Source organism: Anomalospiza imberbis, chromosome 10, assembly GCF_031753505.1.
Source record: "Anomalospiza imberbis isolate Cuckoo-Finch-1a 21T00152 chromosome 10, ASM3175350v1, whole genome shotgun sequence".
NCBI classification, from domain to species: domain Eukaryota; kingdom Metazoa; phylum Chordata; class Aves; order Passeriformes; family Viduidae; genus Anomalospiza; species Anomalospiza imberbis.
Genome location: NC_089690.1, coordinates 15,100,244 through 15,125,792, shown reverse-complemented (window position 1 = coordinate 15,125,792; position 25,549 = coordinate 15,100,244). Strand labels below are relative to the sequence as shown.

The 25,549-nt window shown below is 37.5% G+C and overlaps 1 protein-coding gene and 2 long non-coding RNA genes across 4 annotated transcripts in view; 2 read left to right on the top strand and 1 right to left on the bottom strand.

The window, feature by feature from the left end:
• The window catches only part of ATP1B3 (ATPase Na+/K+ transporting subunit beta 3), a 25,002-nt gene extending 5,718 nt beyond the window's left edge, over positions 1-19,284 (top strand). The window contains exons 2-7 of the mRNA XM_068200850.1: positions 2,046-2,174; positions 6,093-6,200; positions 7,695-7,882; positions 8,642-8,692; positions 13,636-13,722; positions 16,968-19,284. Of these exons, the coding sequence (XP_068056951.1) occupies positions 2,046-2,174; positions 6,093-6,200; positions 7,695-7,882; positions 8,642-8,692; positions 13,636-13,722; positions 16,968-17,138 (734 nt within the window). The 3' untranslated portion in view covers positions 17,139-19,284. The remainder of the gene's footprint in view (positions 1-2,045; positions 2,175-6,092; positions 6,201-7,694; positions 7,883-8,641; positions 8,693-13,635; positions 13,723-16,967) is intronic.
• On the bottom strand, positions 18,433-25,549 carry LOC137480027 (uncharacterized). Its single transcript, XR_011002663.1, has 2 exons — positions 24,408-25,549; positions 18,433-23,425 (listed from the first exon to the last, which is right to left on the bottom strand). It is a non-coding gene; the product is annotated as an uncharacterized lncRNA (long non-coding RNA).
• LOC137480026 (uncharacterized) overlaps positions 20,039-25,549 on the top strand; it is a 32,607-nt gene continuing 27,096 nt past the window's right edge. The window contains exons 1-3 of one of the 2 annotated variants that reach the window (XR_011002662.1): positions 20,039-20,153; positions 20,284-21,874; positions 23,318-23,453. This is a non-coding gene — a long non-coding RNA (uncharacterized lncRNA). Of the gene's footprint in view, positions 20,154-20,283; positions 21,875-23,317; positions 23,454-25,549 lie in introns of those variants that run through there. The other variant, XR_011002661.1, reaches the window with a different exon arrangement.

Below are 25,549 nucleotides of genomic sequence, written 5' to 3'. Positions count from 1 at the left end.
CAGTGAAGTTTGGCATATTGTTTTAGAAATTAAATACGAGTGTATTCTTAAATAACTTCCTGGGTTTCTTGCTTTTACTGTACTTGCCACAGTAGCTGCTTGACTTGTCTTACATGTCAAATTCTTCTGTTCCATTGAGACTCTTTGAAGAATGTCTCGGTCACTTGATGGAAAGTGTACTTTCTAGACAGTTTGATCAAAATATCCACTAGTTGATTAACTTGTATGGATCAAAAGGAGAGCTTACCAGAGATTCGGTAAGGGAGCTTTTTTGTTTGGTTGGTTTTGTAACACCCAGAACACAGTGGATATTAATCAGAAGATCCTTGTTCTGTTTTAAATCTAGTTAAAGCAATTACAGGCCTGTAGGTAAAACACATTGCTGTGTTAATTACAGGCCTGTAGGTAAAACACATTGCTGCTGTGCCCAATACAGATGCAACTTTGCTAATGGCTTTTGTTGACTAGAATTTGTACTGTTTGTTTTTATGTTCTCATTTTAGCAGCTAAATAGCTTCTAAATAACCTTAGCAATCATTCACAATGGATGTCCAGCTGTCTTGTTCATTATACAGTAATCTTGTTTTTGTGTTTGCGTACTTTGCTACTTCTAATTGCTGCATAAAATCTTATATCTTGGTGGTTTCAAGTGTATTTTAAATAGCTGATCATTTTTAGGTTATTGCTGATGGGTAGGTAACTTCCTCAACATGTGAGATTGAAAACTAAAGCCAAATGGTGAACCCGCTGACATTCAGCTGGCTGCTGTTGAGAACTTTACTTACAGTAAAGAATTTGGAAATTTCTTTATTGTAATAGATGTGCACAGAGTTCTTTTGGGGGAAGTAAAACGGGTACTTGGATTTTTAGCAGTCATGGCTTTCTGGGTACCATACTACACTAGAGACTCTTTCAGTGCAAAATGCAAACGTAGTTTCTGGGATAGGAGCCAGGGCTTGGGCTTCCTTCTGTCCTCTTCCACTGGACAGCACATAGCACTGGGTACAGTTGTGTTTACTTTTGCTCTTTCCTTTTCTGTGAAAGATTAGAAAGTTGTGCACTTGATTCTCTCATGTAATCAAGTGTCTGTGGTAGGATGTTGCATAATGGTTTTGAAGTGCTTTTCATCATACCTGAGTTACATCTCTGGCTTCTCATAGCTCCCTTATGGCTAGAATATCCAATAAAAACTGAGTTTGTGTCAACATTTGGTTATGTTTTTGAATTAGAATGGTTTTAAAGATGGTTCTCAGTCCAAGCATCCAGCCCCCTCGCTACTTTTAATAACTCCCTTTTTTTTTGACAAAGTTGCTGCCTGTGTCCTTAAGTCTCAGTTTTAAAACCGAATCCCACACATTTATTTAGGTTGGTATTGAGTGCTCAGTTAATGAAACAAGTTGAAGCTGGTAATATCTATGTATTTGGTGAATTTGGTGGGGTTGCTGGGTCCCCAGGGTAGATTGGTAAAACAGGTGTGTGTGTGTTAGGCTGGATAAATCTGAACAGAAGGCTTGGTTTGTTTTCAAAAACATGTGGCAGAAAACATTTTCACCTTGAAGTTATCTTGTAACTGGATGTGTGTGAAGGACTACTCTATGTGGAGTTCCCTCAAATATCAACTATGTTATTAAAGCACCAATTGCTTCCTCCCTGGTCTGGATCCAGTGTAATAATTTTATCTTTTCTCTCAGTTCTTTCATCTTCCCAACAACCAGATACAAAACTAAAATTCCTGTAAACAAGTGACAGTTTATTTTTTTTGTAATGTACTGCTTCGTAATTTTTGCTAGCTTTCCTGTATAGCCCAAAGAGTGGTTTTTAATGCTTCTCTCTTAAAAATAGGGATGCCAAAATGGCCTATAAGCTGTAAGAATCAGAAAGTACTAAGAAAACCTCTTTGTATGCATTACTGAGCATTACATATGTTTGCTAGAGGCATATTTATGACTACAAACATTGTATTGCTAATTTCCCATTTCTGATTTTCAAAATAGGTAATGGAATTAGATGAAACAAAAATTGTAATTTCAGCTTTTTCTTTACAGGATTGATCTTGCTATTCTATCTGGTATTCTATGGCTTCCTAGCAGCACTCTTCACATTCACAATGTGGGTTATGCTTCAGACACTGAGCAGCGATATACCGAAGTACCGGGACCGGATTTCTAGTCCAGGTAACGCTGTATTTATTTTTTCATTAACCTCTGTCAGGTTTAACAACTGAGTTTCATTTGAGAGCTCTTTTGAAGTATGAACCTCTTAGGGGAAATCATCATCATTATTCAGTTACTTGCAGATTGCGAAGGTAAACTCAATGTGAGGCAAGTTATATATGTTTACAGCATAAATTCAGGCAGTAGCTTTTTGTGTGTTTTCTTTTTTGCTAAATTTTGCTGGTTTTTCCTTTAAGCACCTCTCAGTTGAATTTGTCATTTAGACCACAATTTTGCCTGCAGATCCATGCAACATACTGATGTAGAAGTTGGTTTATAATTTAATCATATTGCTGTAAAGATATTTAAACCAATTCTCTTGGATCAGGTGGAAGGCCACCTTGATTAGTGTTTGATACTTTACAGAAGGTACAGGAAGGCTGTGCTGTGGGTGTGATCTGCTCAAGAGCATGTAAGGACTGTGGGATAGAGGCCTTTGCAGAGTTTCTGTTACAGTATTAGACAGTTTCCAACTGACATGGAGTGTCTGTGGATGTCAGGGATTGTAGGGATCCACTAGAGTAGGGGCCCTGTTTATGATGAAGATAAGTCAGTGAAACACGTAGCTGCCACTGAAAGTGGTGTCTTGCTTTCTTTGTGTACTGTCCACCTGTCTCACTGTTGGCCGTTTCAAGGAACGAATTGTTTGTTAAAAAAACCAGCCCTGTACAAATAAGAATGAGCAATAAGGTGGTTGTCTTCACCAGTATAATAATATATTGGTGGAGGTGAGACGACGTTATTTTTTTAAAATACTTTTTCCTTTTGTTGAATGTAAAGTTCTTAAAATGGAGCATCATCTTGCAGCTGTATACACACTTAAGATGGTACAGTGATCTTTGTGTGAGCAAGTTGCAGTTGGGCCAGTGTGATAAATGTCTCTGGATTGTGAACAGAATCTGTTTTGGTGTAGTGTTCTGGCTTCTCTAACAATTAACATATTGTATGGAATTTTGAGGATTTGTGCTGTTTTTTCAAGCTAAGAATAGGCTAGATGCTCCAAAGAATAATTAAAAAAAGAAGAGAAAAATAAATGAGGGAAGAAAAAGGTGGCTTAGTTGACCATTTCTCCCCTTCTCCATTGTGTCTGTTGTGGAAGTCAGAAGCATCGTAGTGGATGGAGCTGTGGGTAGCTGTGGCTTAATGCTGGGCTTGAGTGACATTTCTTCTGTCATGCAGTTCAGGGTATTAATTTTCCTTGGCTTTGAAATAAGTCATAAGGGATGTTTGTTTTTAAAAGTGTGTATACCACAGTAAGTTTTTAATTGAAGAATTCCTGTAACATTTCTGAATTAAATATCTTTATTAACCATGTCTTTAGTTACTCATACATTAAAGTTAATCAAGTTGCTTGTTTCTGTTTTGATGTTTCTCCTTAACTCTGTTGTTTTTCATTTGCAGTGAGACATGTAATGTTCCTGGCTGTAAACTTAAATTCTTTAAAAAAAACTAAAATCTACACACAAAACCTGGATGCCGTAGGTCAAAGGTTCTCCTCTTACATTAAATGTACTTGGAAATCTCACAATTGATTTATTTTATAACTGATATCTGAATTGCTTTGTACACTGGGATATAATAGTATAAATCAAATCCAGATGATTTTAAAACCTTTTTTGTTAAATCCCTCCTGGAATTGTAAAATAATGTAATCTCTTTTATAATCCTAGATGTGATCCTATGCTGAGGCTGTTAATTCTGTTCCTCTAGAAGAGCTCAAATCCTGCATCTCTCACAGTCTATGCATCAGTCCTTCAAATCATTTCTTCTGTAGAATTTACACTATAGTTTTTAGGCAGAATGTAATCCACTGGAAGTGGAGCAGTCCCCTCTTCATAGGATGCTTCTGACATTCCCCTGAGCAGTACATCTCTTCAAATTATTTTTTCCTTCATTGATGACTAGTTTAGTTATTGTCATATATCCTTTGAAAAATACCATTTAAGTCCTTCATTTTCATTATAGTTCTGTAGATAATAATCTCTTATCCCCTAAAAGCTCCTAATGTGTAAAACCCTTCCAGTGATTTTTCAGCCCTGCTACTAATTGCCTTTTTATTTTGTTGAATCCCAGTTCAGTGTGAAGGCCAGAAAATTACTGTAATGGTGCAAAGTAGTCAGCAGTCAAAATATGGACTGTTAGTCATTAAGGCCTTTACTTGTTGGCTTCCATGGAAATAATTTAATGCTGTTATTGCAAAAAAGAGGATTTATTATTTATTTGGAATCCTATAAAAGATCTAGAATAAAATACATTAATTTGTATTTGGGTTTTTTTTTTAAGCTGAAGGACATTTATTGGTGATGAGTTTCTAGTACAGATGTTTATTATTTGCGAGTTGCGAGTATTTGTAAATAGTTTCTGCCTTTGGATGAGAAGCTTGGCCATTTCTGTAGGTAAATCCTTAATAGACCTGGGCTGCTGAACTACACTCCTGATATACTTTACTAAACCTTACTGTGATGGCTAACTACAGTAACCTAACTTTATCTTACTTTATTAAATGTGGGGTTTTTTTTATAAAGATGGCCTGTTTTTTTGGGGGGGGATGTCTTTTGTTGCCATCAGGTACCTGTGTAAGTGACAGTTCCTGGTGGCACAGGCTGGGTGTATCGGTATGCCTCTTGCTTTCACCTGCTCCAGAGAAATCCCTGAGACTGAACTCTGCAGCTTTCTGGGCCAGTTGCTGGGAAGCAGGGGCAGTTCAGCTCTTGAGAGGGCCGTGCTTACTTTATTCCATGTGTGCCTTGCCCATCCTCCAGCTGAGGCTGGATTCAGCCTTTGGTGATCCAGGGCCTGGTACATCCTGCAGCTCTGGCTCCTGGCCGTGCTGCTTCCTGCCCAGTGCCCCCAGGCAGCAGCCGAAGTTCCCCCGGGGGACGCCGATGGCGCGGGTTCCCCCTGGGGGACGCCAGTGGGGTTCCCCCTGGGGGACGCCGATGGCGTGGGTTCCCCCTGGGGGACGCCGATGGCGTGGGTTCCCCCTGGGAGACGCCGATGGCGTGGGTTCCCCCGGGGGGACGCCAGTGGGGTTCCCCCAGGGGACACTGATGGCGCGGGTTCCCCCGGGGGACGCCGATGGCGCGGGTTCCCCCAGGGGACACTGATGGAGTTCCCCCGGGGGACGCTGATGGTGTGGGTTCCTCTGAGGGACACTGATGGGGTTCCCCCGGGGACGCTGATGGTGTGGGTTCCTCTGAGGGACACTGATGGGGTTCCCCCGGGGACGCTGATGCTCGGAGGCAGCTCTGGATCATTCCAATCCCCCGGCCCCTGGGGCTGAGTGTAAAGTCTCTTGTATTCTCCATGGACCAGGTGGCACCTCAGCTTTGTTTGAGGAGATGGAGGAGAAGACTGAAAACTAATTTGGCTTGTCTGTTTTGACTGCGGTAACTTTCAAGCCACCTTTGTATAATCAAATTTTAAAATTTTTTTCTCTGGGTGTCTGTGAGAATAATACAATCATAGCTTCACTTTGTATTGCCTAAAGCTTTGAACTGTTGCTTGAAGATTTTCTGGGTGTGCTTTTGGGTATTTTTTCAGTTATTTTTAAAGCTTAACTTGCTGAGTGTGGAAAGTGGATCAATAAAAATCTTTGATTGAAAGTGATTAAACTGCTGATTTTACTTTTCCTAATCACTTGGTTTGTGAATTGCAGTTATACTTTGAGTTGGATTTAAATGTTAATTAATGTAATGCTGATTTTGATTACTGGTTTCAAACACAAAGTACCTTCCAGTACTGTAGAATATAGGGGTAACAGTAATGTTTCTTTACCGATGATAGACATTTTCCAATTTATGGATGTCTGAGTAGGGGTTAGAGTGGTGAAGGAAAGATAAGTTTCTTAGTTCCTAACTTGAACTTTCTATTTTTAAGGACTTATGATTTCACCAAAGCCAGACACTGCATTGGAATTTTACTTTAACAGGAGTGACAGCCAGTCCTATTCAGAATATGTTACTACACTTCAAAACTTCCTTGAATGTAAGTTACTTACAATTGCCCAAGAAATGTAAGAGTTAATCTTGAGACCAGTATATAATTTCTTGCTTGTAGTTACTAATTACTGATGGAGACTAATGCAAGTCCAGGGTTACTGTAGATACATGTGTTATAAAAGTCTGTATGTCACAGAAAACGGTGAGTATGATGCCTGTATTGGACAGGGACCCTGAGCATGAGGAATAGTGCAGCACATAATGGAGAGTTTTGGGTGATGTGGTTATTTAAAAATACTGTAAAATGTAGAAATTACATACGCCAAAAGAATTTCATTTAAAATAACATAGGTCTTGTATTTGGAGACAAAGTTGATCAGGACTTACCTGATTAGTCTTAATCTAAATGATTTAGTAACTGAGTACTTTAGTCTGAAGAACTTAAGTGTCTGTTTGAAAAATGAGGCACACAAAGATTATATTAATTGCAATTTATTGATTTTTCACTTTGATGCACAGTATCTACACACAGAAATATTAAAACACTGAATTTAGGACATGGAAAAAAGATAATACAGGACAAATCTGAAGGGTGGAAAAATCAGTGTTTTGTCATACATTATGTTATGTATGTACATATATGTACACTTATTCTAATAATATGGAAATCAGTTGAAAATATTAATAAGTTTAACCCCTCAGAAGTTTTAAGTCAGAATGAGGAAGGTGCTGTGAAATCTCATCTGTGTGCATGAGTTGCTTACTTGACTCTCCATATTCACAGTTCTGGTGCCTACTAAAAGCTTCTATGAATAGGCTTTTCTTTCAGAGCTCTGCCAAGGGTTCCTGAGAGGAATGCTGCATTTCATGTCTACCTGCCTCTCCTGCAGTTCTGTGGGTCTTGCATTGAGGATGAACTTTCCCTTTCTCCATTTTACCTTATTAGCTGGGAGCTGGAGTGTAAGGGAGGAGAAGAAACCACAAAGAATCTTAAATGGGAGTCATTTAGCGTTTGTGACAGTGTGGTCTGTGCACTTCAGAAGCACAAGAAAGTGAGAAACAGCTTGAGATGTCAGTATAACATAAATTATACTATCTGATGTAAATGTAGAGGCAATTTAATATTAATTATTGAAACACTTTTGAGTTTTCCTGTGTATTTGTAAAAGAAACATGTGCAAAGGGAAAAAGGGTTGTTTCCAGATCAAAACTTGATTGTTTGTATTTTAATACATTATTGGCTTAGCATACGTAGTTAGTTTATGTACAGAAATTAATGAGGTTGTGATTCTTGTTAGAATTTAAAAAGCAGGAAGGTATTAATTCTTCTGTAACACTCTTTCATTCAAGTACACTGCTACTTGTCTCTAGGGTTTGAAAAAGTGTTTGTTAAGATGGATGTAAGATACAGTGCTCTGAAATTACTTCTTTGAGGAAACTATTAGGGAAGTAGCACAATAATTATTTATATAGGCATCTGCAGGTTTTGGCTAGTTATGTTCTTTATACCATTGATTTACAAGCTGATTTTGTTTCATAGCATATAATGATTCAAAGCAGTCACAAAACATAGACTGTACCCGGGGAAAGATCTTTGATCAGAGTGATGCTGCTGTTAAAAAGGCGTGTCGATTTAACCTCTCTGACCTTGGCCAGTGCTCTGGGAAGGAAGATCCAAATTTTGGCTATTCTAAAGGAACTCCCTGTGTGCTTGTGAAAATGAATAGAGTAAGTACCTACTTATTTTTTAGTTCTTAGTACAAGTGCTCCCAGCTACTGCTGTATGAAGAAATTACTGTGGAAAGGACTGAAATATGTGTTCAGTTTGCTGCTCAAGATATTTGCATTTCTTGAACAGTGTGATTTACTGAAACACTGAGCAATTCCAGAGAGTAATATGAGGTGACCTTTTTAAGCATTCTAATGTTTACCAGTATTGGCTTTGATGACTTGCAACAAAATATCTGAATCTTGTTTTCAGAAGTATATTGTTCTTTGCTTTTACTTAGTGTTCTGTGAAACAGATTCTAGACCACTCTGCAAAGTAAAGTGTTGTAATTCATGTCTGTGTTCCAGAACTCTAATGTAATAACTTTAATCTAATGCATTCTGTAACTCTTAAACTATGAAAGGTGAAGAAAACTACAAAGAATTTGACTTTTCCAGTGATGTCCTGTTACTGACTGATGAATGATGTACCTGTTCTTGAACTGGTTTGAGCCATTAAAATTACATGCTAAATGTAAAATAAGAAAACAGTACTTTCTGTGGCTACTGTAACTATTTTGAGTTAAGCTGAGTAAACTATTTAACTTAACAATGTTTTAAATCTTAGTCCTTGTTTAAAATTATGTTCAGATGAAAATTACACTGGATTGGCTTAGTCCTTGTATGAACTTTTATTAATGAGGGAAAAATTCAAATTCAGTGGGTAGAAATGGAAAGAGGGAAAAAGATCTGTAAATATTTTAACTTTCTCTCCTTTAGATAATTGGATTAAAGCCTGAAGGAGAGCCACATATACAGTGTACCCCTAAGGTCAGTTCAGAATGTAAGAAATAAATGTGTTGTTGATTTTCCTTATGATAATGATGAATAATGAAGTAGTTTATTTCACCCTTCCCTCCTTCTTAGAGATTTTGTACTTTTGTTTGTGTTTTTCATCTTACTGTATGTCTAATTTAGTTTGTGTCTTTAATTTCTTCAGTGTACCTACAGAAACATTTTTTGGTTGTTCTTTCATCCTTAGATGTGTTTGAACTACCTGATTTGGTTTAGATTTGAGGAAAATGAACATGTGTGTTTGTGGTCTTGTTTATTTATTTATTGTGAGTTATATTTTGTTTTCCCATTTCATAACCTATATTTTTATTTTTTCTCCATGCTGCAAGTGCACCTTAGACAATTTTATAAATGATGGGTAAGACAACTGTGTGTGAAAACTAATGTTACCGCTCAAGTAAAAGTTGCCTTCAAATCAAGTATAAACTACTTATAATAACAGCTAATCTTTGCATATTTGTTATGTGCCAATGGATTTACACAGAATGTTTCATTGCAATTATAATAATTACTTTGACCAATGGATGTTTTTCCTAGACTGCTTGGGGAGCAGTGAAAGCCTTGGTAAGTTTGTAGCTTGAGCAAGGGGCAGAGTCCTGGCTTTTAGCTTCTGGTGACTGATACAAGTGTAGGCTGGGAAATACTAGCAATTAATGAGGCAAACACTTCTAAGGGTTTCTGCCTTCAGCCTAGATACCTGTGGTAGGCACAGATTTTAATACTTGATTTTTGTTGGGTCTTTGAAAGTTTTGATCTCTCCAGGACAGTCCATAGCAAACAAAGGTGAATCCTCCTCTTACTTGAGATTGATTTATTTGCTTCCATTCACAAACCTCACATTCTCTTGGACAGAATAAAGGAATTAAGCTCATTCTACTTCTAATAGTACTCTTTTTTTCTTTGACTTGTCTAATTTATAATTTTTTTTGCAATGTGATATTCCTGACTAGATAGAAGTTTGCCTCTAGCTGAGGTATTGTTAATGACAGCATTTCTCTCTTTGTGATCACATTGAAAGCAAGGTGAATTTGCTGCTTGTAATACACTAGTCTGTATTTTAATTGTTTTACTATTTAAATCATTCTTCTAGTTATTTCCCAGTCTGTATTTGTAGATGTGATTTCTCAAAGTTCACAGCTTTGGATTTTATAGGGCTATTTTTGGTCCTCCTCTGTCATTTTTTGTGATCATTTTAACAGGATTAAAGTCTTTGAAATGTTTTGCACTACTTAGCTTGGTGCCATCAATGAATGAACTTGGGTTTGCTTCTCAAGTCCTTATTGAAACACGGAGTAGGATCCAGAGCAGTCATCTTAATTTCCACCAGAAATGCCTTTTGAGGTGTTGAGAACTAATGTTCAAGTGATTTATAAAATATTGATGGCAGTCCTATTTTATGATTGTATTTCTTCAGCTTTTGTCTATGGATGCTCTGAGACAATAGTGAAAACTATACTAAGCAGATGATACTTCTTCTTACCCTCTTAACTGGTTTCACTAGCAAAAGAGTAAGCTTGATAACAACTTGCTTGATCATGGTGGTGGTTTTTGCTATTTTTTTTACCCTTTGGGATACATAGAAATGTATGTGTTTTCTTGCATCCTCTTTCTGTAAGTACAAAGTTCTGCTACTGTATCCACTTAAATTTTTTGTGATCTGCACAAGTGTGATGGTTTTGAATTTTAAAATTATTAATCTTACTAGTTCTTTAATGACTTCCAGTGAAGTAATTGTCAGGCTTTGCTACTTGGAATGCATCTATTTTATCTTTATTAGCCTATTCTCACCCTAGCTCATAATAATTTACTTGCTTAGGAAAGCTTAGGTACGAGTTAGAACTCATCCTGTAGATGTACTGTTCACTGATTTTTATTTCCATTTCATCTCTGTTTTTAAATATTTCTTACAATTAAGAGTCACTGAGTGGATAAGGTTGGATGGGACCACAGTGGTCATCCAGTCCCGCCTCCCTGCTCAAAGAAAGGTCATCCTAGAGCCCATGGCACAGAGTTGTATCCAGATAGTTCTGGAATATCTGCAGCGAGGGAGACTCCACACACTCTCTGGGCAGTTTATTCCAGTGCCCAGTTACTGCCCAGGAAAAAGGTTCTTCTTCATGCTCGGATGGAACTTCAGTGCATCAATTCTACATGTACTGAGAGCAATTCGGAGAAGTGTCTGCCTGGACTTAACACCCCATTTGACCTTTAAATGGTATTTTTGCTTTTACAGGTCTCTCAAATACAAAATTAGTTCAATAGCTTCTGTCTGCACATCCTGCCAGTCTTGGCTACCTGAAACACCATTTTAAGTTTTTCAGTGTGGAATTTATGTTCTTCAGGTATTCTCCTGCGAGGTGAATCTTTTTTATTTTCCCTGCACTTTTTATATGGGATTTTTTTAATATGGGATTTTTTTTAATGGAAAAATTTTAGATAGATGGGTGATTTCAGAGTCAGCGCACTTACACCTGGGGATGCTTCCCCCTCTGCCCTCATGTAGTTGAAGCTGTCATCACTGTAATTTCTGTAGATGAAGGATGTGAGTGTTTGCAGTGTCAGACACTCTTTACAGCTGGTTCTTCCTCCGGCAGGAGGAACTAATCTGCTGCAGTGTTGAGAATCTCCAGAAAGAGAAACAAACCAACAAAAGATTCTGTCTCAAAGACATTTGAAGATCAGCATTTTAGGTCTTTTTGGGGCCAGAGTTGTGCAGTTTCACATGTGCTAGAACATCTTGCAGCAGTATTTATTTCAAGTTAAAACAACCTTTACTGAGAACTGGCAAATTTGATGTTTTTTTTGTTTTTAACTAGAGAAAAGAAGCCTTAATTCCAAAATACATCTTTTTCTGCTGTTTATTGACCATCTTGATTTCATGTTAGGTATCACTTTGTAGTTGACAAGAATGAAGGATGGCTGTATGAATGATACTCCATGTGCCTTGCTTTTGTCAGCATACTCAGGATCTGAGTTAACTTGCTTTTTGTGATAGAAATCTGTTGTACAGTTTCTACTAACGAATACTGCTCTTTATCTTCTCCATTTCTTCTTCTCAAGTGCTTATAGATCATTCCTTCCCAAATTCTTTCCATGTGTCTTCATTATATTATTTCTTTAGTATATTATTTCAACATCTGGTAAATTCTTCTTTCTAAACTACAGTCTTAATAAAGACCCAGTTAAAGATGGAAGTCTGTCTGTCCAGCTGCATTGTCCAATTTTTAGATTTGCTTACTTTGTGGAAACTACATGAGAAAGAGAAAAAGTGACACTTGCTAATGGACTTATTCTTGGAAGTTCTTCAGCAAATGCAGCTTGTTAGGTGTTTTTTTGTTTGCTTTTATTTAATAGTGTAGGGATATTAATTAGGATTGCTTATTCAAGATTATCTGCCCCCCCCAGCAGTTGCATTAGATAGGCAGCTGCATGTCCCAGAACCTCCCAGCTATTGCACTGATAGCCCAATGCATATATTTAGTGTATAATGATGACTGCATGCATGCCTTGTATTTAGCTGCTCCAGAAAGCACTATTCCTATTTACTTTGCCTATGTATTCCATATGCTGATTATTTAACCATTATTTCAGCAACATATTTGAAAAGTGAGTATTTTCAGCTGCATGAGCTTTAAATAAAATAAAGAATAATGGTAAAAATCAACATATTTCTGCTTAATAGTTAATATGCAAGCTCAAGGTCCAAAATACTTAATAAACTTATATTAATGATTGCAGTAATTTAGGCTGCAAAGGAATGAGAATGTGGCCATATCCTAAAAAAATATTGTGTGTTCTTTTGAGGAGGTGAAAAGAAGGTAACCTTGAGCTGTGGCTTGTTCTTAAATATGTTTTAATCTTATTGCAGTTGTCTTCTGAATTTTGTAGGGATCTGTTTAAAATTACAGCTGTTGTATATGGTAATAGAGATACAACAACGAAACTTGCTAATACACTTTGAACTTGTGAATTACATGGAACAAGCAGTGATGTTCTGAACTTGCATTTAGCATTTTGAGGTGGTTGTTTTAATGACATTTCTCTTGGTTATGGTAATATATTTAATTTATTACAGAAAGTTGCAGATGTGGGCATTTCCTAGTGGTATAAACTTGGAGCAGCTTGTTATTCTGCCAGGATATACAGTCTTGCAGAATGTTGTGTATAGTGAGAGGTGTTTGTGTATTGCTATACTGATAACCTGTGTCTGGACAGCTCAATCATACATACATACATATTTTATGTGTCTTATGGATTGAGTGACTCCTTAGCAGCTTTGTAGGTAGCTTATGTCAGGATTTGGGGTTGCAGGGGCCAGTTGAGTGATAAGGCCTGCATCTGGATATGTTGTTCCTCTGAGGTGGTGATATAACTCCAGCAACATCACCATTTTACCCATGTGGGTTTCGTCTTATCTGGCCTGGACTCGAAGGATAGAGGACACCTAATGTTAGGAATGACACTGTTGCACAGAGGTGTCTGTGGTTCTCTGTGAAGGCTTGTATTATTACAAGCTTGAGAGGCTTAAGAAACTGGCTTTAAACAGCACATGATTCACCAAAAATACACAGGCTTGCTTGGAGATACTTGGGATTTTAATTATATATGGGGGGTTGGGTTGTTAAATTACTCATTACAATGAACATACCCCCCTTCCCCATTTTTTTGACTCATAAGTATGAAGGCTGGCTGTCTTTGACTCGATTGCTAATTTAAGTACTGCTAATCCTTACTGCAGCAGATGTGTGCAGCATGTGACTGCTAAAAGAAATCTGGTTTGAGTTATTTTACAAGTTTGTAAGTCAGTTGCCCTTTTTTAGGTATCTTGCAGTTCATCATTGGGTTATAATTTTAATTCTGTGTTCATTTTTATGCAAGTGAATGTTAACTTCTACTTTCCTTGCTGTCTGCAATTACAGGAAGAAGGCATGGTTAACATAAATTATTTTCCTCCTAATGGGGCAATGGACTTGATGTACTTCCCATACTACGGGAAAAGCTTGCATGTAAGTTTCCCTTAATGATGTTCTTCACTTTGTGTGTTGTTTCTGTGTGCATTTACAGTTGCTAGTAGCAGATTAATTCTGAAGTTTGAACTTTGTAATGAGGTACTGCTGAGGAATATTGCAGATGCAGACGTTGCACAGCGCTCGATGAGGCTGGAGACGTGCTTTGGCAGACATGAGCAAACTGGGCATTGTCCTAATGGAGGAGTGGCTGTACACCAGCAGTCTTGAGAGTGACTGCTCTTTTTTGCTCATTGAAATCTTTTGGAGTCTTTTTGAATGCAGGGAAAGGCAGGAGAAGTAAATTGTGTCTTCATGTTACAATACACTTTCTAGTAGTTAATCCTTGGCATTTCTGTATAGGATATTAAGTTTGTAAGTCTTTATGGTGTTGTTGATTATATTTCTGTGTGGCTCTGCATGTCATGCTTTCTGCTTGCCCTGTTTTATGAAGAAGGACTTCAATGCAGCAGATAGGTTTGGGGTTTTCTAAAAGCATTGTTGTAAAAACCTCAAACTCACTACTTTATGAACACAGTATACATAGAATTAAAACTCCCGTTTCTTTTGAAACTTGAATTCAGCTTTATTTTCTTGCATCAATTTGCGATCACTGTATGCAGAAAATCTGTACTTTCTATAAAATAGAAAATGACATTGCCTCTTACTGACCAAGTTATTTAGTCTAATAAATGCTGTTCACCATTGAAGATAAAGGTACTTTTTCAAACATAAGTCTATTAGATCCATTGTGTACCATGGTGGGTGGTTGTAATTACACCAAAGTGATTTTTGTGTTAAATTACTCTTTTCTCAGTTATTTTTCCAGTGTACTCTATACTTGCAGCAGTTCCATAACCTTTTTTAACCTCCCATGGCTTTTACTAATGTGAAGGAACTTGTTTTCCTTCTACATTTGCTTTCGTGTTATTTCTGGGTAATTCTGTGTTTTCCATTTTCTTGCCATGTTATGAATTGTTTCAATTGTTACCTTTCATATTATGAAAGGTACCCCACCTTTTCACTTAGGCATGCAAATTAAAGACAGATTGCCTGTGCTTCCAACAGCTGGAGTCAGTACAGATTCTATCCTGTTCTTAGAATTAAAGAATAGGGAAAGAGAGCACTGCTTCCCTAAGAAATGCAAAATACAGTATCTGTGCACCTTGACATGTCAAAACCCTATTTGTACCAAGGATGGGATGAAAAACTTTATTAACAAAATTCCCATCTTCCTGCTATATTGATGGAAAATGGAAGATTATGAAAAGACACTATTGAAGACAGGCAAAACACAGTGCTATTCCTTGCTTGAATTACGTGATTTAGAATTTTTTTTAAATTATTATTATTTCCCCCCCTCCCAGTTTTTGGTTCATTGTCCTTTCATGTTCTTTGTCAATGTGGAACGGGGGCTATGGTTTTAGGGATTCTTGCTTATGTGAGGCCTAATTCTCCTAGCACTAGCATAGTGAGAAAAGGAAGAGCGGCAGTAAGAAGAGTTGTGAGAAGTCTGAGTATTTAACTGAGTCTCGAGGGTCTGGATCAATTCCTTGGCTATGCAACATAATTTTTATATTATATCAGTGTGGAACTGTTAAATTACTTTATTCTGTAAAGGAGTTAAGTAGATTTGAATAAACTTGCTGCTCTTGTTCAGGTAGGAGCCAGAAAAATACTAATGTCTACATTTTTGTGGTCCAGGATGGTTCTTGTCTTTCGCTGCTTAGTACAATGAGCCCAACTCTGATGCTGGAGAATGTTCCCTTTTCTAGATGATCTGACATAGTTAATGAGGATACTGCCTCACTTCCCTCCTCCTCCAAATTTTATACTGAGTAAAAGTCCATTCTAGTATCATCTCTTTTCAAAACATCATAGAAATTTGTGTGCCCCTTTGGAAAAACCTTGATGGTGAGAAGACTTCTCTCCCTGAGGAAACATCAGAATTTTAGTTCTGATTTTTAGAAAACTCTTAAATGTGGTATCACCCTTACAACTGGGAAGTTTTGAGGGAGCCTTGCCTAGCTGCATTTCCTCCCTCCTAGTCTGAAGTTTATGGGAGCACAGGGAAATTTCTGTTCTAGTAAAACCATTATGCAATGAAAGCAGCTAATTCAGTCTGTTCCTTACTAGTACTTCATATTAAAGATTTTAGCACATCTACTTCCACGACATTATTCTTTTTAAATGAGACTTTGAGTATTCTCTAGTGTGTTCTTTGGTAGAGAAGATAGTCTAAAACCAACAGAAATATATTAAAGAGTCTTTTAAGTTAAATGAGGAGTGAAAAAGTCTTAACACAAAATTTTGTTCAATTAAAATTCAAGGTTTATACTTACATAATACTGTAGTGTTGTATTTAGTCCACTGACTTACATGAATTTTTATCTGGAAAAGAATTTTGCATAATCATCAGTCAGAAGTACTGTCCTAAAAATATTAATAAATTATGGAAATGCTTCATGAACATTGCATAAAATGCTGCCTTAACAGTGTATAATAAGCTCCTATTTAATTCATAGGCACTTTACAAGAGAATGCAAGTTCTTATTGAATTGGATGTGAGGTACAGTATTGGGTTGACAAAAGAATGGAATTGATTCTGCTCTCATTCTTAAATTTTAATTTTTACAGTAGTCACCAATTGTAGTTGTTCCACCAAATATGACTGACTGGGAAGGATAGTGTCAGAATGTTCAAGGAAGGGTTTCTGTATGAAGCTGTTAAACAGATAACACCTTTCAGAATGGTTTGTTGCTGAAAAAGTAAATGGGATCGGGGAGAAGGGAAGCTGGTTTATTAATATTTGTTGAGTCAGGCTTTTGGAACAAAACCAACACTTTAAACCCTGCTAGAAAAGTTGTATTCTGTAGCAGATTACATGCACCCTGCCAAACCAAACCCAAAACAAGCAGAAGAGTCAATAGAACAGGTTGGAAGACACTAATTTCTGAGGTTCTGTCATTGAAGGTTTCTAGAAGAATTGGACATAATAAAACAGAAAGTCTTATGCATCTTGAAGATACTGTGGCCCGAATTCTGTTGAATATATTAGTTAAGAAATAGTATGAAGAATGTATTTCTAACATGGGAAAATAAGGTACCTTACCTGAATCAGATTGGACTTTGAAAAGTTGGGTTCCTAATTAGCTTTTTCTTAACTGTTCTGATGGATTAAATGTTAATTTAATGCTAACTTATTCTGGTCTCTCAAATATTTTCCCCATCTTTCTGTTTACTAGGCTCACTATTTGCAGCCTCTAGTGGCTGTTCAACTAGCAATTACCCCCAACGGTACCAAAGAAGAAATAGCAATTGAGTGTAAGATCCGGGGCTCACCTAATCTAAAAAATCAAGATGACCGTGACAAGTTTCTGGGACGAATTGCCTTCAAAGTTCTGATGTCTGAATAGCTGGAGTAAGCACTCTCCACAAATAAATGTTGTGTTGTCTGTTTTGTAACAGCTGGACATGCCATTCTAGGATATGAGACCACCTTGAAGAATGTTAAGGTGGTTTATGGCGTTCAGGGTAGCATAATAATATGCTTCCAAATTGTATGTTTAAATTCCCTTAAAATAAATGCCTGTCCTGCTTTTTGCCTGCCCTGTTGGAACAGTGTACAGACTATAGTTATGTCATAGGGACCTGTAAATAGCTGTTTTCAAACACATAATAATGGTGACCTTTGTCCTGCTCTAAAATGTGGTTTTATCCTCCAAGTGAGTGTCTCAAGCTTAATGTGCTGTGCTCTGTAAATATTGTATTGATTTAACACTGGTTTAACTGTCATATCTCAATGCTGACACAGTTTAGAGGGATACATAATAAATGGTACCTGGTTGACATAGTGATTTCTTTGTAAGAGTAAACACCTCCAACATAAATCGTGTGTATGGGAGTGGGTGGGTCAGTGGATGGGTGGCTGTGTGGCGATGCCTTAAATTGTAGACTGGGTGGCATGGGAGAACTAAAGTGGATTTTAAGAGTTGGTATGAATATCTGAAAGTAAGTGCTCAACTAGTACTTTCTTGTGCTTGTCACTGTGCAAGTATTGTGTACATGTAATACTTGGTATAGAGTTTGGTGTTCTAGCTGAGGAATTGAACCTTTCTTTGTGTTGTTAATTGCTTGTAATATGTGGAGCACAAATAAAATCTACAATATTTTGAAACTTTTTAGTTCAGAAATATCAATAGAAAACAATTTAAATAGTTTAGGATCCTGGTACCAGTTGTACAACAGAGCTGCTTGAAAGAAGTGGCCTCACTATTGTGGAAATAGGCTTTGATTTTTCAATTTTAAAAATTCTGGAAGAAACTGTTTAAGGGAAAAAAAAGGAAAAAGAAAGGATTGTCTTGATTAAACATTCTTGTTTAATTTATATATGTTTGTCGCATCATTTTAACATCTCGCATCTTCATCTGCTCTTTCATCTTGGATTTTTCTGTGTATTTCATCATCATCATCCATTTAGAAAATTGGTGTCATCAACTGCTTTGTAGAAATACCTTACTGACTTGGGGTCAATTACTTGCAGTGTAACTTAAGTGCAGCTGCTAAAATGACTACAACCAGACTGGTTTACTTGTGACTGCTGCTCACTTTGAACCAGGCTGAGCCATGCTGTTGGGCTGACTTGGGCAGTTGAAGTGACATGCAATTTGTATTAATCTTCCCTAAGGTTTTTGTGTCTTTCAGTCTGGAGGGGGCTGGGCTTGAGCTCATGGTTCACATTCTGATGTCTTCCCAATATTAAAGACCACAGCAAATCTGCATTTGTGTAAATACCTGTATGTTGTGCTAGTTAGGGCCAAATTTGTTACTTAACAACTTTTATACCTAATTATTACAGTGGTTTTTAATATTTTATTTAAACAAATTAAATGAAGGATTTCTAAAATTCAAGATCCAGTCTTAATGCCCTGCTTTAAGTTTGGGGCCAGTCTAAGCCACATTAGTGAAAAACTTTTGACAGCTGTGCCAGCCTACACTGATGCACAGTTGGAGGAAGCTGCTCTTAATGGGACTTGAACAGTGTCTTAAACCTCATTAAAAATAGATTTATATTGATCTGATACCATTCAGCATGCTTTTTGTTGTCTGCAAAAGAAAGTTGTTGTTACTACAATAGGCAATGAATATTTTTGTAATAATGGCATGCATTAATACTGAATGAGATGTTCTTTCAAAATATTCCATTACTAATGTTTTAAATGATGCACTTTTAGAGCTGGGATACCTGGCTTCATGAAGATATGACTAATTGCTTCTCCGTGTATTAATACTGCCTGAAAGTATTTTAATAGTTGTGAGGGACCTTAAGTGTAGATGTTGCATCTGACAATGAAAAGGACTAGCTTCATGTAAAAACTTCTCACATTTGTGTTCACTTAGGAATGGTAAGAAGTTCTGGAGAAACACTCAGTTTTTAAATGAGCGTGGTTTTTGCAACAATTTCTCTTTTGACTTATCTTGTCTATAGACAAAGCATGAAATGGCAACTTTTCACCAGCACTTTTCAGACAGGTAAAACTCAATAAACTCCTGTTCTCCCTAGATTCTGTACAAGTGTTTTTTGTTTTTTGGTTTTGTTTTTTTTTTTAATTAAACATCTAAATATTATCAGTTGGAGGGAGGAGGGCAAGAAAGAAAAAAAAAACTTTTGGGAGGGTTCAGCTATCAAAATAAGCATGTAAGTTATATGTGGGTAGTAAGTCTAGTATTAAGCAATTTAATTAAACTGAACTATTTCTTATTTTTCTGTCTTGAGTAGTAAAGGATACAGCAGTTATCTGTAAATAGGTGTACAGACTATTAGGACAGGATAAAATTACTGTTTTCCTTCATATGAACTTTAGAGTAAAGGTTTCTTAGCCTTCATTTTAAATAATGAATAAAGATTTAAATTAACTACCATGTTATCAGAAACCTGAAATGTTTAACTTTTATACTGGTAATTCTTACTAGGTAACTTCTAGTGCCTTCAAATCTGGAACAAGGACTTCTAATTTCAAGCCTGTAAAATTGCCAGTGTGTGTCCAGTTTAGGTGAGGTTCCTTTTCCTTGCCGTGCCCCACTCCCCCTGCCACACCCCAGGTGAACAGGCACAGAGGGTTACAGGGGAAGCTGAGGAGAAGCTTGTCAAAAGACAAAATGAGCTGTAAGGCTTTGTGTACATCTATCCTGCAGTAGATAAGATGATCCCTTGAGCACAGATGCCATTTAGCACTGACTAGTAATTACTTTCAGCTGGGGATGATGCAGCTTGTAGAACAGTAGCAAAGAAAACTCCTTCCTTTTGTACTGAAATGTCTGCTGTAGTAGATCCCCAGCAGTAGATAGAAAATCTGGATGCAAATGAAGAGCAGAAGGAAGGACTGAAGGAGTTGTGAATCAGTATGGAAACAAAAACAAGAGTGGGGAGGGTGGGTATTGTTTTTTGTGGTTTTAATCCCCTGCACCCTGCCTTTTTCTTAGTAGGAGATTTGGAAAGGAAAAATATATTTCTCAGCACCAAGCCCTGCTGAATGATTTCATAAAATTCTTTAAATGCAGTGTTCTCAGGAACCCGGTACTGAACCTGGATTTGCCCTATTTAAGTTTACCTCTCTGTCAAGTTTATTCATCATTATTTTTGGAGAGATTGAGTTAAATAGAGCTTGAAGCTGAACAAGAACTTTGCATCAGAGGGTATACTTTGGTCTTCTTAAAAAATGAGGTGAGTTACCTGTGATGGAGAAAACTGTGTAATTTAAGGGTTTCTGGAAAAATCCTAGATGCTAAGAGTATGTGGGCAACTCTGAGTATGGATTTAAAAACCACAGAATGCTCAAAGCTTTAATCTTACAGATTTTTGCAATTATTCAGAGCTTTGACTTCCCTGCTAGTGGAATTGCTAATCATCATCTTGCTAGCTGGACACTTTGTTAAAAACATCTCAGCATTCACACTAAGTCTACCATCAAAGTACTGAAACGTTTTAATGAATTTATATTTACAGTTTGTGTTAGTATACCTGGAAACTAGTGCTTTTTTTCTTAGAGGAAAAAACATGGTTAATGTCATCTACCATGACAAATCTTTCATTTAGACAGGTTTGTTTGGTTTTTTTTTTTTTTGCATTGTATTAATAGAATATGCGAGGCATAAATGTTTCAGAAACCACTGTTCAGTCTTGCCTGTAGGTCAGATCTAGCTCTGTACCTGCTGGGAATAGAAAAAGCTTCACCTGCAGTGGGCAGAACGCTGCTCTCCCTTTGCTCCAGGCTGATGCAAATGTGGGAATGGCCTGAGGTGATTCTGTGTTCCCACTGTACACTGGGGCAATAGAATTATTTCATTTAGTTCAGCCCATCCTCTACATCAATGCTGAGTTGTTTTTCTTGTTCGGTATTTATTTCTTTTCTTTTAGGTAACACCATGTGGGGTTTCCTTCCAGTTTCCTTTTGAAGAACATCACTTTTGTATTGGAAGCTTTACTTGTATTAGCTGTGCTGAGGGGATGGATAAATCACTGTAGTAACTTTGATCCTCAGCTGTTTGGTATCATGAATCTTTGTCCTGATGCTTGTTTGGTTACAGATGTTGGCTACCCAGCAAAAATGGGACTCCTCTTTTACATTAAAAGTTTCCTGACTATGAATAGTCAGTGTTGCTATAGAAAAAGCATCCATCATAGAGGCCTCATTTTAGAGTAGTCTTGCAACAGAAGTTGCCCTTCAGTTAAAACATGTAAAACTGCCATTGTCTTGTTAGAAGCATTTTAATATAGAGTGCGTTCCTCTGTGAGATACTTGCTGCAGGTTTTCTTCCTGTCTTGATGGGAGGGGAAAAATCATCAGAGAAAAGCTAAGTCAAAAATTCAGGTTGCTGCAGTTTGAAGTATGTTAATTTGGTGACTGATTCTTAACTTAAAATCATTAGCAGAGCTATCAGAAAATCATTAACACAAGGGTTACTAGAAATTTGAATGTCACTAGTGTGACTAATGTGTAGTTTGGATCAAATAGCTCTAAATAATTCATGACAAAAAGTAAGACTTTTTTGTCTCTGTAAATCTCAGGCAAGCACCTAAGGAAGTCAGTAAAGGGAATTTCAAAGTTTTGTTCACTAGCATGTACTTAAATCTTATTATGTGGTCTGAACAGTAAGTATTGCATGGAGCTGTGGAAGCAGTGCCTCATCTTGATTTTGCATTACCTGAAGGGAAATGTTAAGAGTTTAATATGGATTTGGCAACAATTCCTGTAAAAAGCTCATGGTTATCAATGTATTTGGAACAAAAATCTTCATATTCAATTATAGAAAGTTTATTTACCTGTGTATATTGGGTATTAGAGAGGATTATCTTCTTTTGAAATTGCTTTTCAGTTGTATGGAATCAAAATGTGTCCTTCCAGTACCCAAATGTTACGTGACTTGCGAGCATATTATGCTATTTCTTTTTTTCTGACACGAGAGAGCTCCTACAGTGAAAACTCCTCCAGGATTTATTGTCCCTAACAAGGTCTCTCTTAAACCTGCTGGGCTGCAGCTTCTAAGTTCAGAAACTGCCACTTCAGTCCTAATTACAAATGAGACAGATGCACTTAACACCATAAATATTTTAATGGCTAATATTATTTAGTACCAAATTCTCTTAACATTTTAAGTGTTCTTGTGAATGTGAAAAAGCATAATGTACCAGAGCTTGGGTGAGTTTTAGTGTAAGGAATTGGGATTTTGCTTAACACCAAACTTTTTTTAATGCTTCTTTTGCCTTTCAGTTTTCAGGAGAGGCTAGCACATAATTAGCACAACATTTGTAATTATGCAAGTTCCTCTCTAAATTTATGTGGAGAAATTGTAGTTTCCAGCAGTAGTAATAGCCTCACCTAAAGCTGAGGCATTGCAGGAAAACAGGGAAAGAAAGATCATTGAGGCACTGTAGTAGTAAGGTACAAATTGAATGGCAGGACAAGAGTGATAACTGTCTATTAAAGAAACCAGGTAAAGCAGGTGTTGGTGAATAATACTGGATGTCATTTGGCCTTAATTGTTTTGTCTGCATGGGAAAAGTCATGATGGTGTGTATGGTCTTTGCTTCAACCATGCTTAAAACTTCCCTTAATAACAGAACTTGCGGAGGCAAAAAAACCCAAAAACCAACCTTTCCAGCATTATTCTGAAGATCTGCACTGCTCTGTAGATCTTGAACTTCAACATAGTTTGCTATGACAAGTGTCTGTTGGCTCACTCAAACTGAGATCAGACATATTAATCAAATTACAAGTTTGAAATTTCCACACAGTGAAATGTGTCTGGAGTCCTGTTTCTCATGGGGGAGAAGGAAGGGATAGTAATCCAAATTTCTCCTTATTACTTCTCTTTAAGGCTGAGTTCTAATTTAATGGTAGGAATTATTGTATATGCTCTCTTTCCTTTAGTAGTGTTAGGTCCCTGTTAGTAGTTAGGTTCACATTTGGTAGTGGAATTAATGAAAGTGTATCAAAGATCCTCTTGGATAAAACTTTTAGTTCTCCGAGATCTTCTATTTATTGTTGGAGTTTGGGAGGATGTGTTGAAGAGGACACCTTTCTCCTGAACACAGCTGGCTGGTGGGACAAGAGTGAAGATCCCTGTACTGCTAACCAGGTCGTGGTTTATCATCAGTCACACACACAAGCTCTCATTTGAGGTGCTCTTCAGGAAGTGCAGCCTGGAAGGGCCAAGAAAGAGCAATGCAGGTCAGTGCCTATGAACAGCTTAGTGACTTGACCATTTGATCTTTTTGAAATAATGTGCACAGTCTCTAGCTAAAAATAATACATATGATGATTGATCTGGATGCTCCTAATGGCTTGAAAAATACCTTGAAAATTACAGTCTGTCACCTGTATTTTAGTGGATCCATATGTTTGTCTAAAGACTTGTGCTTCCTGCTGCAGTGTCGCACCGTCGAGCAGAAAGCTGCTGTAGTGGATCTCGTGTTTCCAAATGCCCCAGTGTGTTAAAGTAGGTCAGAAATTGCATAAGATGCCATTACTGGAAACTGCTGTAGGCTGACTTGCATATGAGAACTCAGCAGTGCAACTGGCAAATGCACTCTGACAAAGAGAAATGCAGCCCTGGCTTAAAACATGACAAGAGAGCTCTCTGAAATCTCCCTAGGATATGAATGGCTGTTGGAATTGTGATATGTCTTCGCCCCTTCAGTTCATGTTCCTGCTATCTGCTGAGCCAGAGCTGCCTGCCTGGCTTGTCAGGGGGCTCACATTGTTCTTATCTGCAAGGAGCTCAGGCACATGGCTCCTTAACTCTTTCTGCACCGCACAAAATACATTCTGTGTTCCCCTGCTGGCCAAGCTCCTTGAGAGCAAACACAGGACCCAGTGCACTGCCAGTCATGTAAAGGCAAGAACCTGTAGCAGCTCTTCCACGGAGTGGTTGCTGGTGATCATAAAGGGCCAGTGGGAGTGTGGGGGTAAGTGCACAAATCTCTGCAGTTTCTCCTGTTCAGTTTAACACCACCAAGCCCAGGGAGTACTAAGCTGGGTACGGCATGTGCATTTTCTCTCTTCCATAGCACTGTTTCAGAGATTTAGCACATTCCTGAATATCCAATTCATACAGTATTTTACCCTCTATATAGAGTTACAAAAACGTGCTGATGGAGAAGGAAAAAATAATTCTGGAAGTACCTGAGTCACTCCTCAGGGTGCCTGCTTGTTCTGCTGTATGTGCATCCTGTGCCCATGAAACCAGACCCACTTGGTTAGGAATGTCTCTTGGCCCACTCTCTTCCATGCCCTTGTACTTCACTACATTTTACTTTCAGGTTTTTTATCCTTTAAGAATTTGAACACTGGAAAGGACAGTCTCCTGGTTTTGTTTGTTGGGGTTTTTTTGGTTTTGTTTTTGTTTTTGTTTTTTTTTTTTGCTACTGATATTTTCATATATACTTTTCTAACACAGGTTTAAACAGTTGAATAGAAACAAGACAACTCCCAGCTGGGAGGATTATGTCCATTTATAATCAGAGTGGGGTATATTTGGCTGCAATTATATTTTTAAATTATTATTATTATATTTTTAAATTATTATTATTATATTTTTAAATTATCTTTTAGTCCAGTGTATTTTTTAACTCTGAATGGTTCATTAGTCAGAAAATATACTGCTTGGTGATACATTTTCCAAAGGTTTGAAATACGGGCCCTCCTCCTTGAAATGAATGAATTTGTAGTTATTTCTGAAAAATCTTCACCATCCAGGACTGCTTTATTTCCTGGAATTGTTGCATCTCTGGTGGTATATGTGCCCATTTGTCATCATGCCCACCACCCATTTCCTGCAGATAAATAGATGGGTCAATACCAACCATCTCAGGAGCACGCAGAGTTGTACAGTTAGATGTGCTGGAAGGGCCTGCAGTTAATGTACAAACCTCAGCAGGTCTCTGCCAGTCCAAAAGCTCCTGCTCCTCCTTTTGCTGCTCGAGGGCCAGCAAATAGTTGTCCGATAAATGCTCTGATAACAGGTGACTCAGTCATTTGGCAACGGCCTCTAGACAGAGCAGCCCTACCACATCCAATCTTAATTGAATAGACTTAATACATTGCCTGATGACAGAAAACAGTAGGTAGAAGCTTGACAGAACATTAAGTAGAAGCTTTTCAGCCTAGATCGGATGTTTAGAACTTGGCTTTAGTCATGCTAAATGAGATGATGAGAAAATATCAAAGGTGAGAAGGTTTGAAAATAATAACAATAAAATCCTGGGCTTTCACGGGGCTTACATGAGCCTGGCCGTCCTGATTGCAAAGAGCCAGCAGCTGTGTTA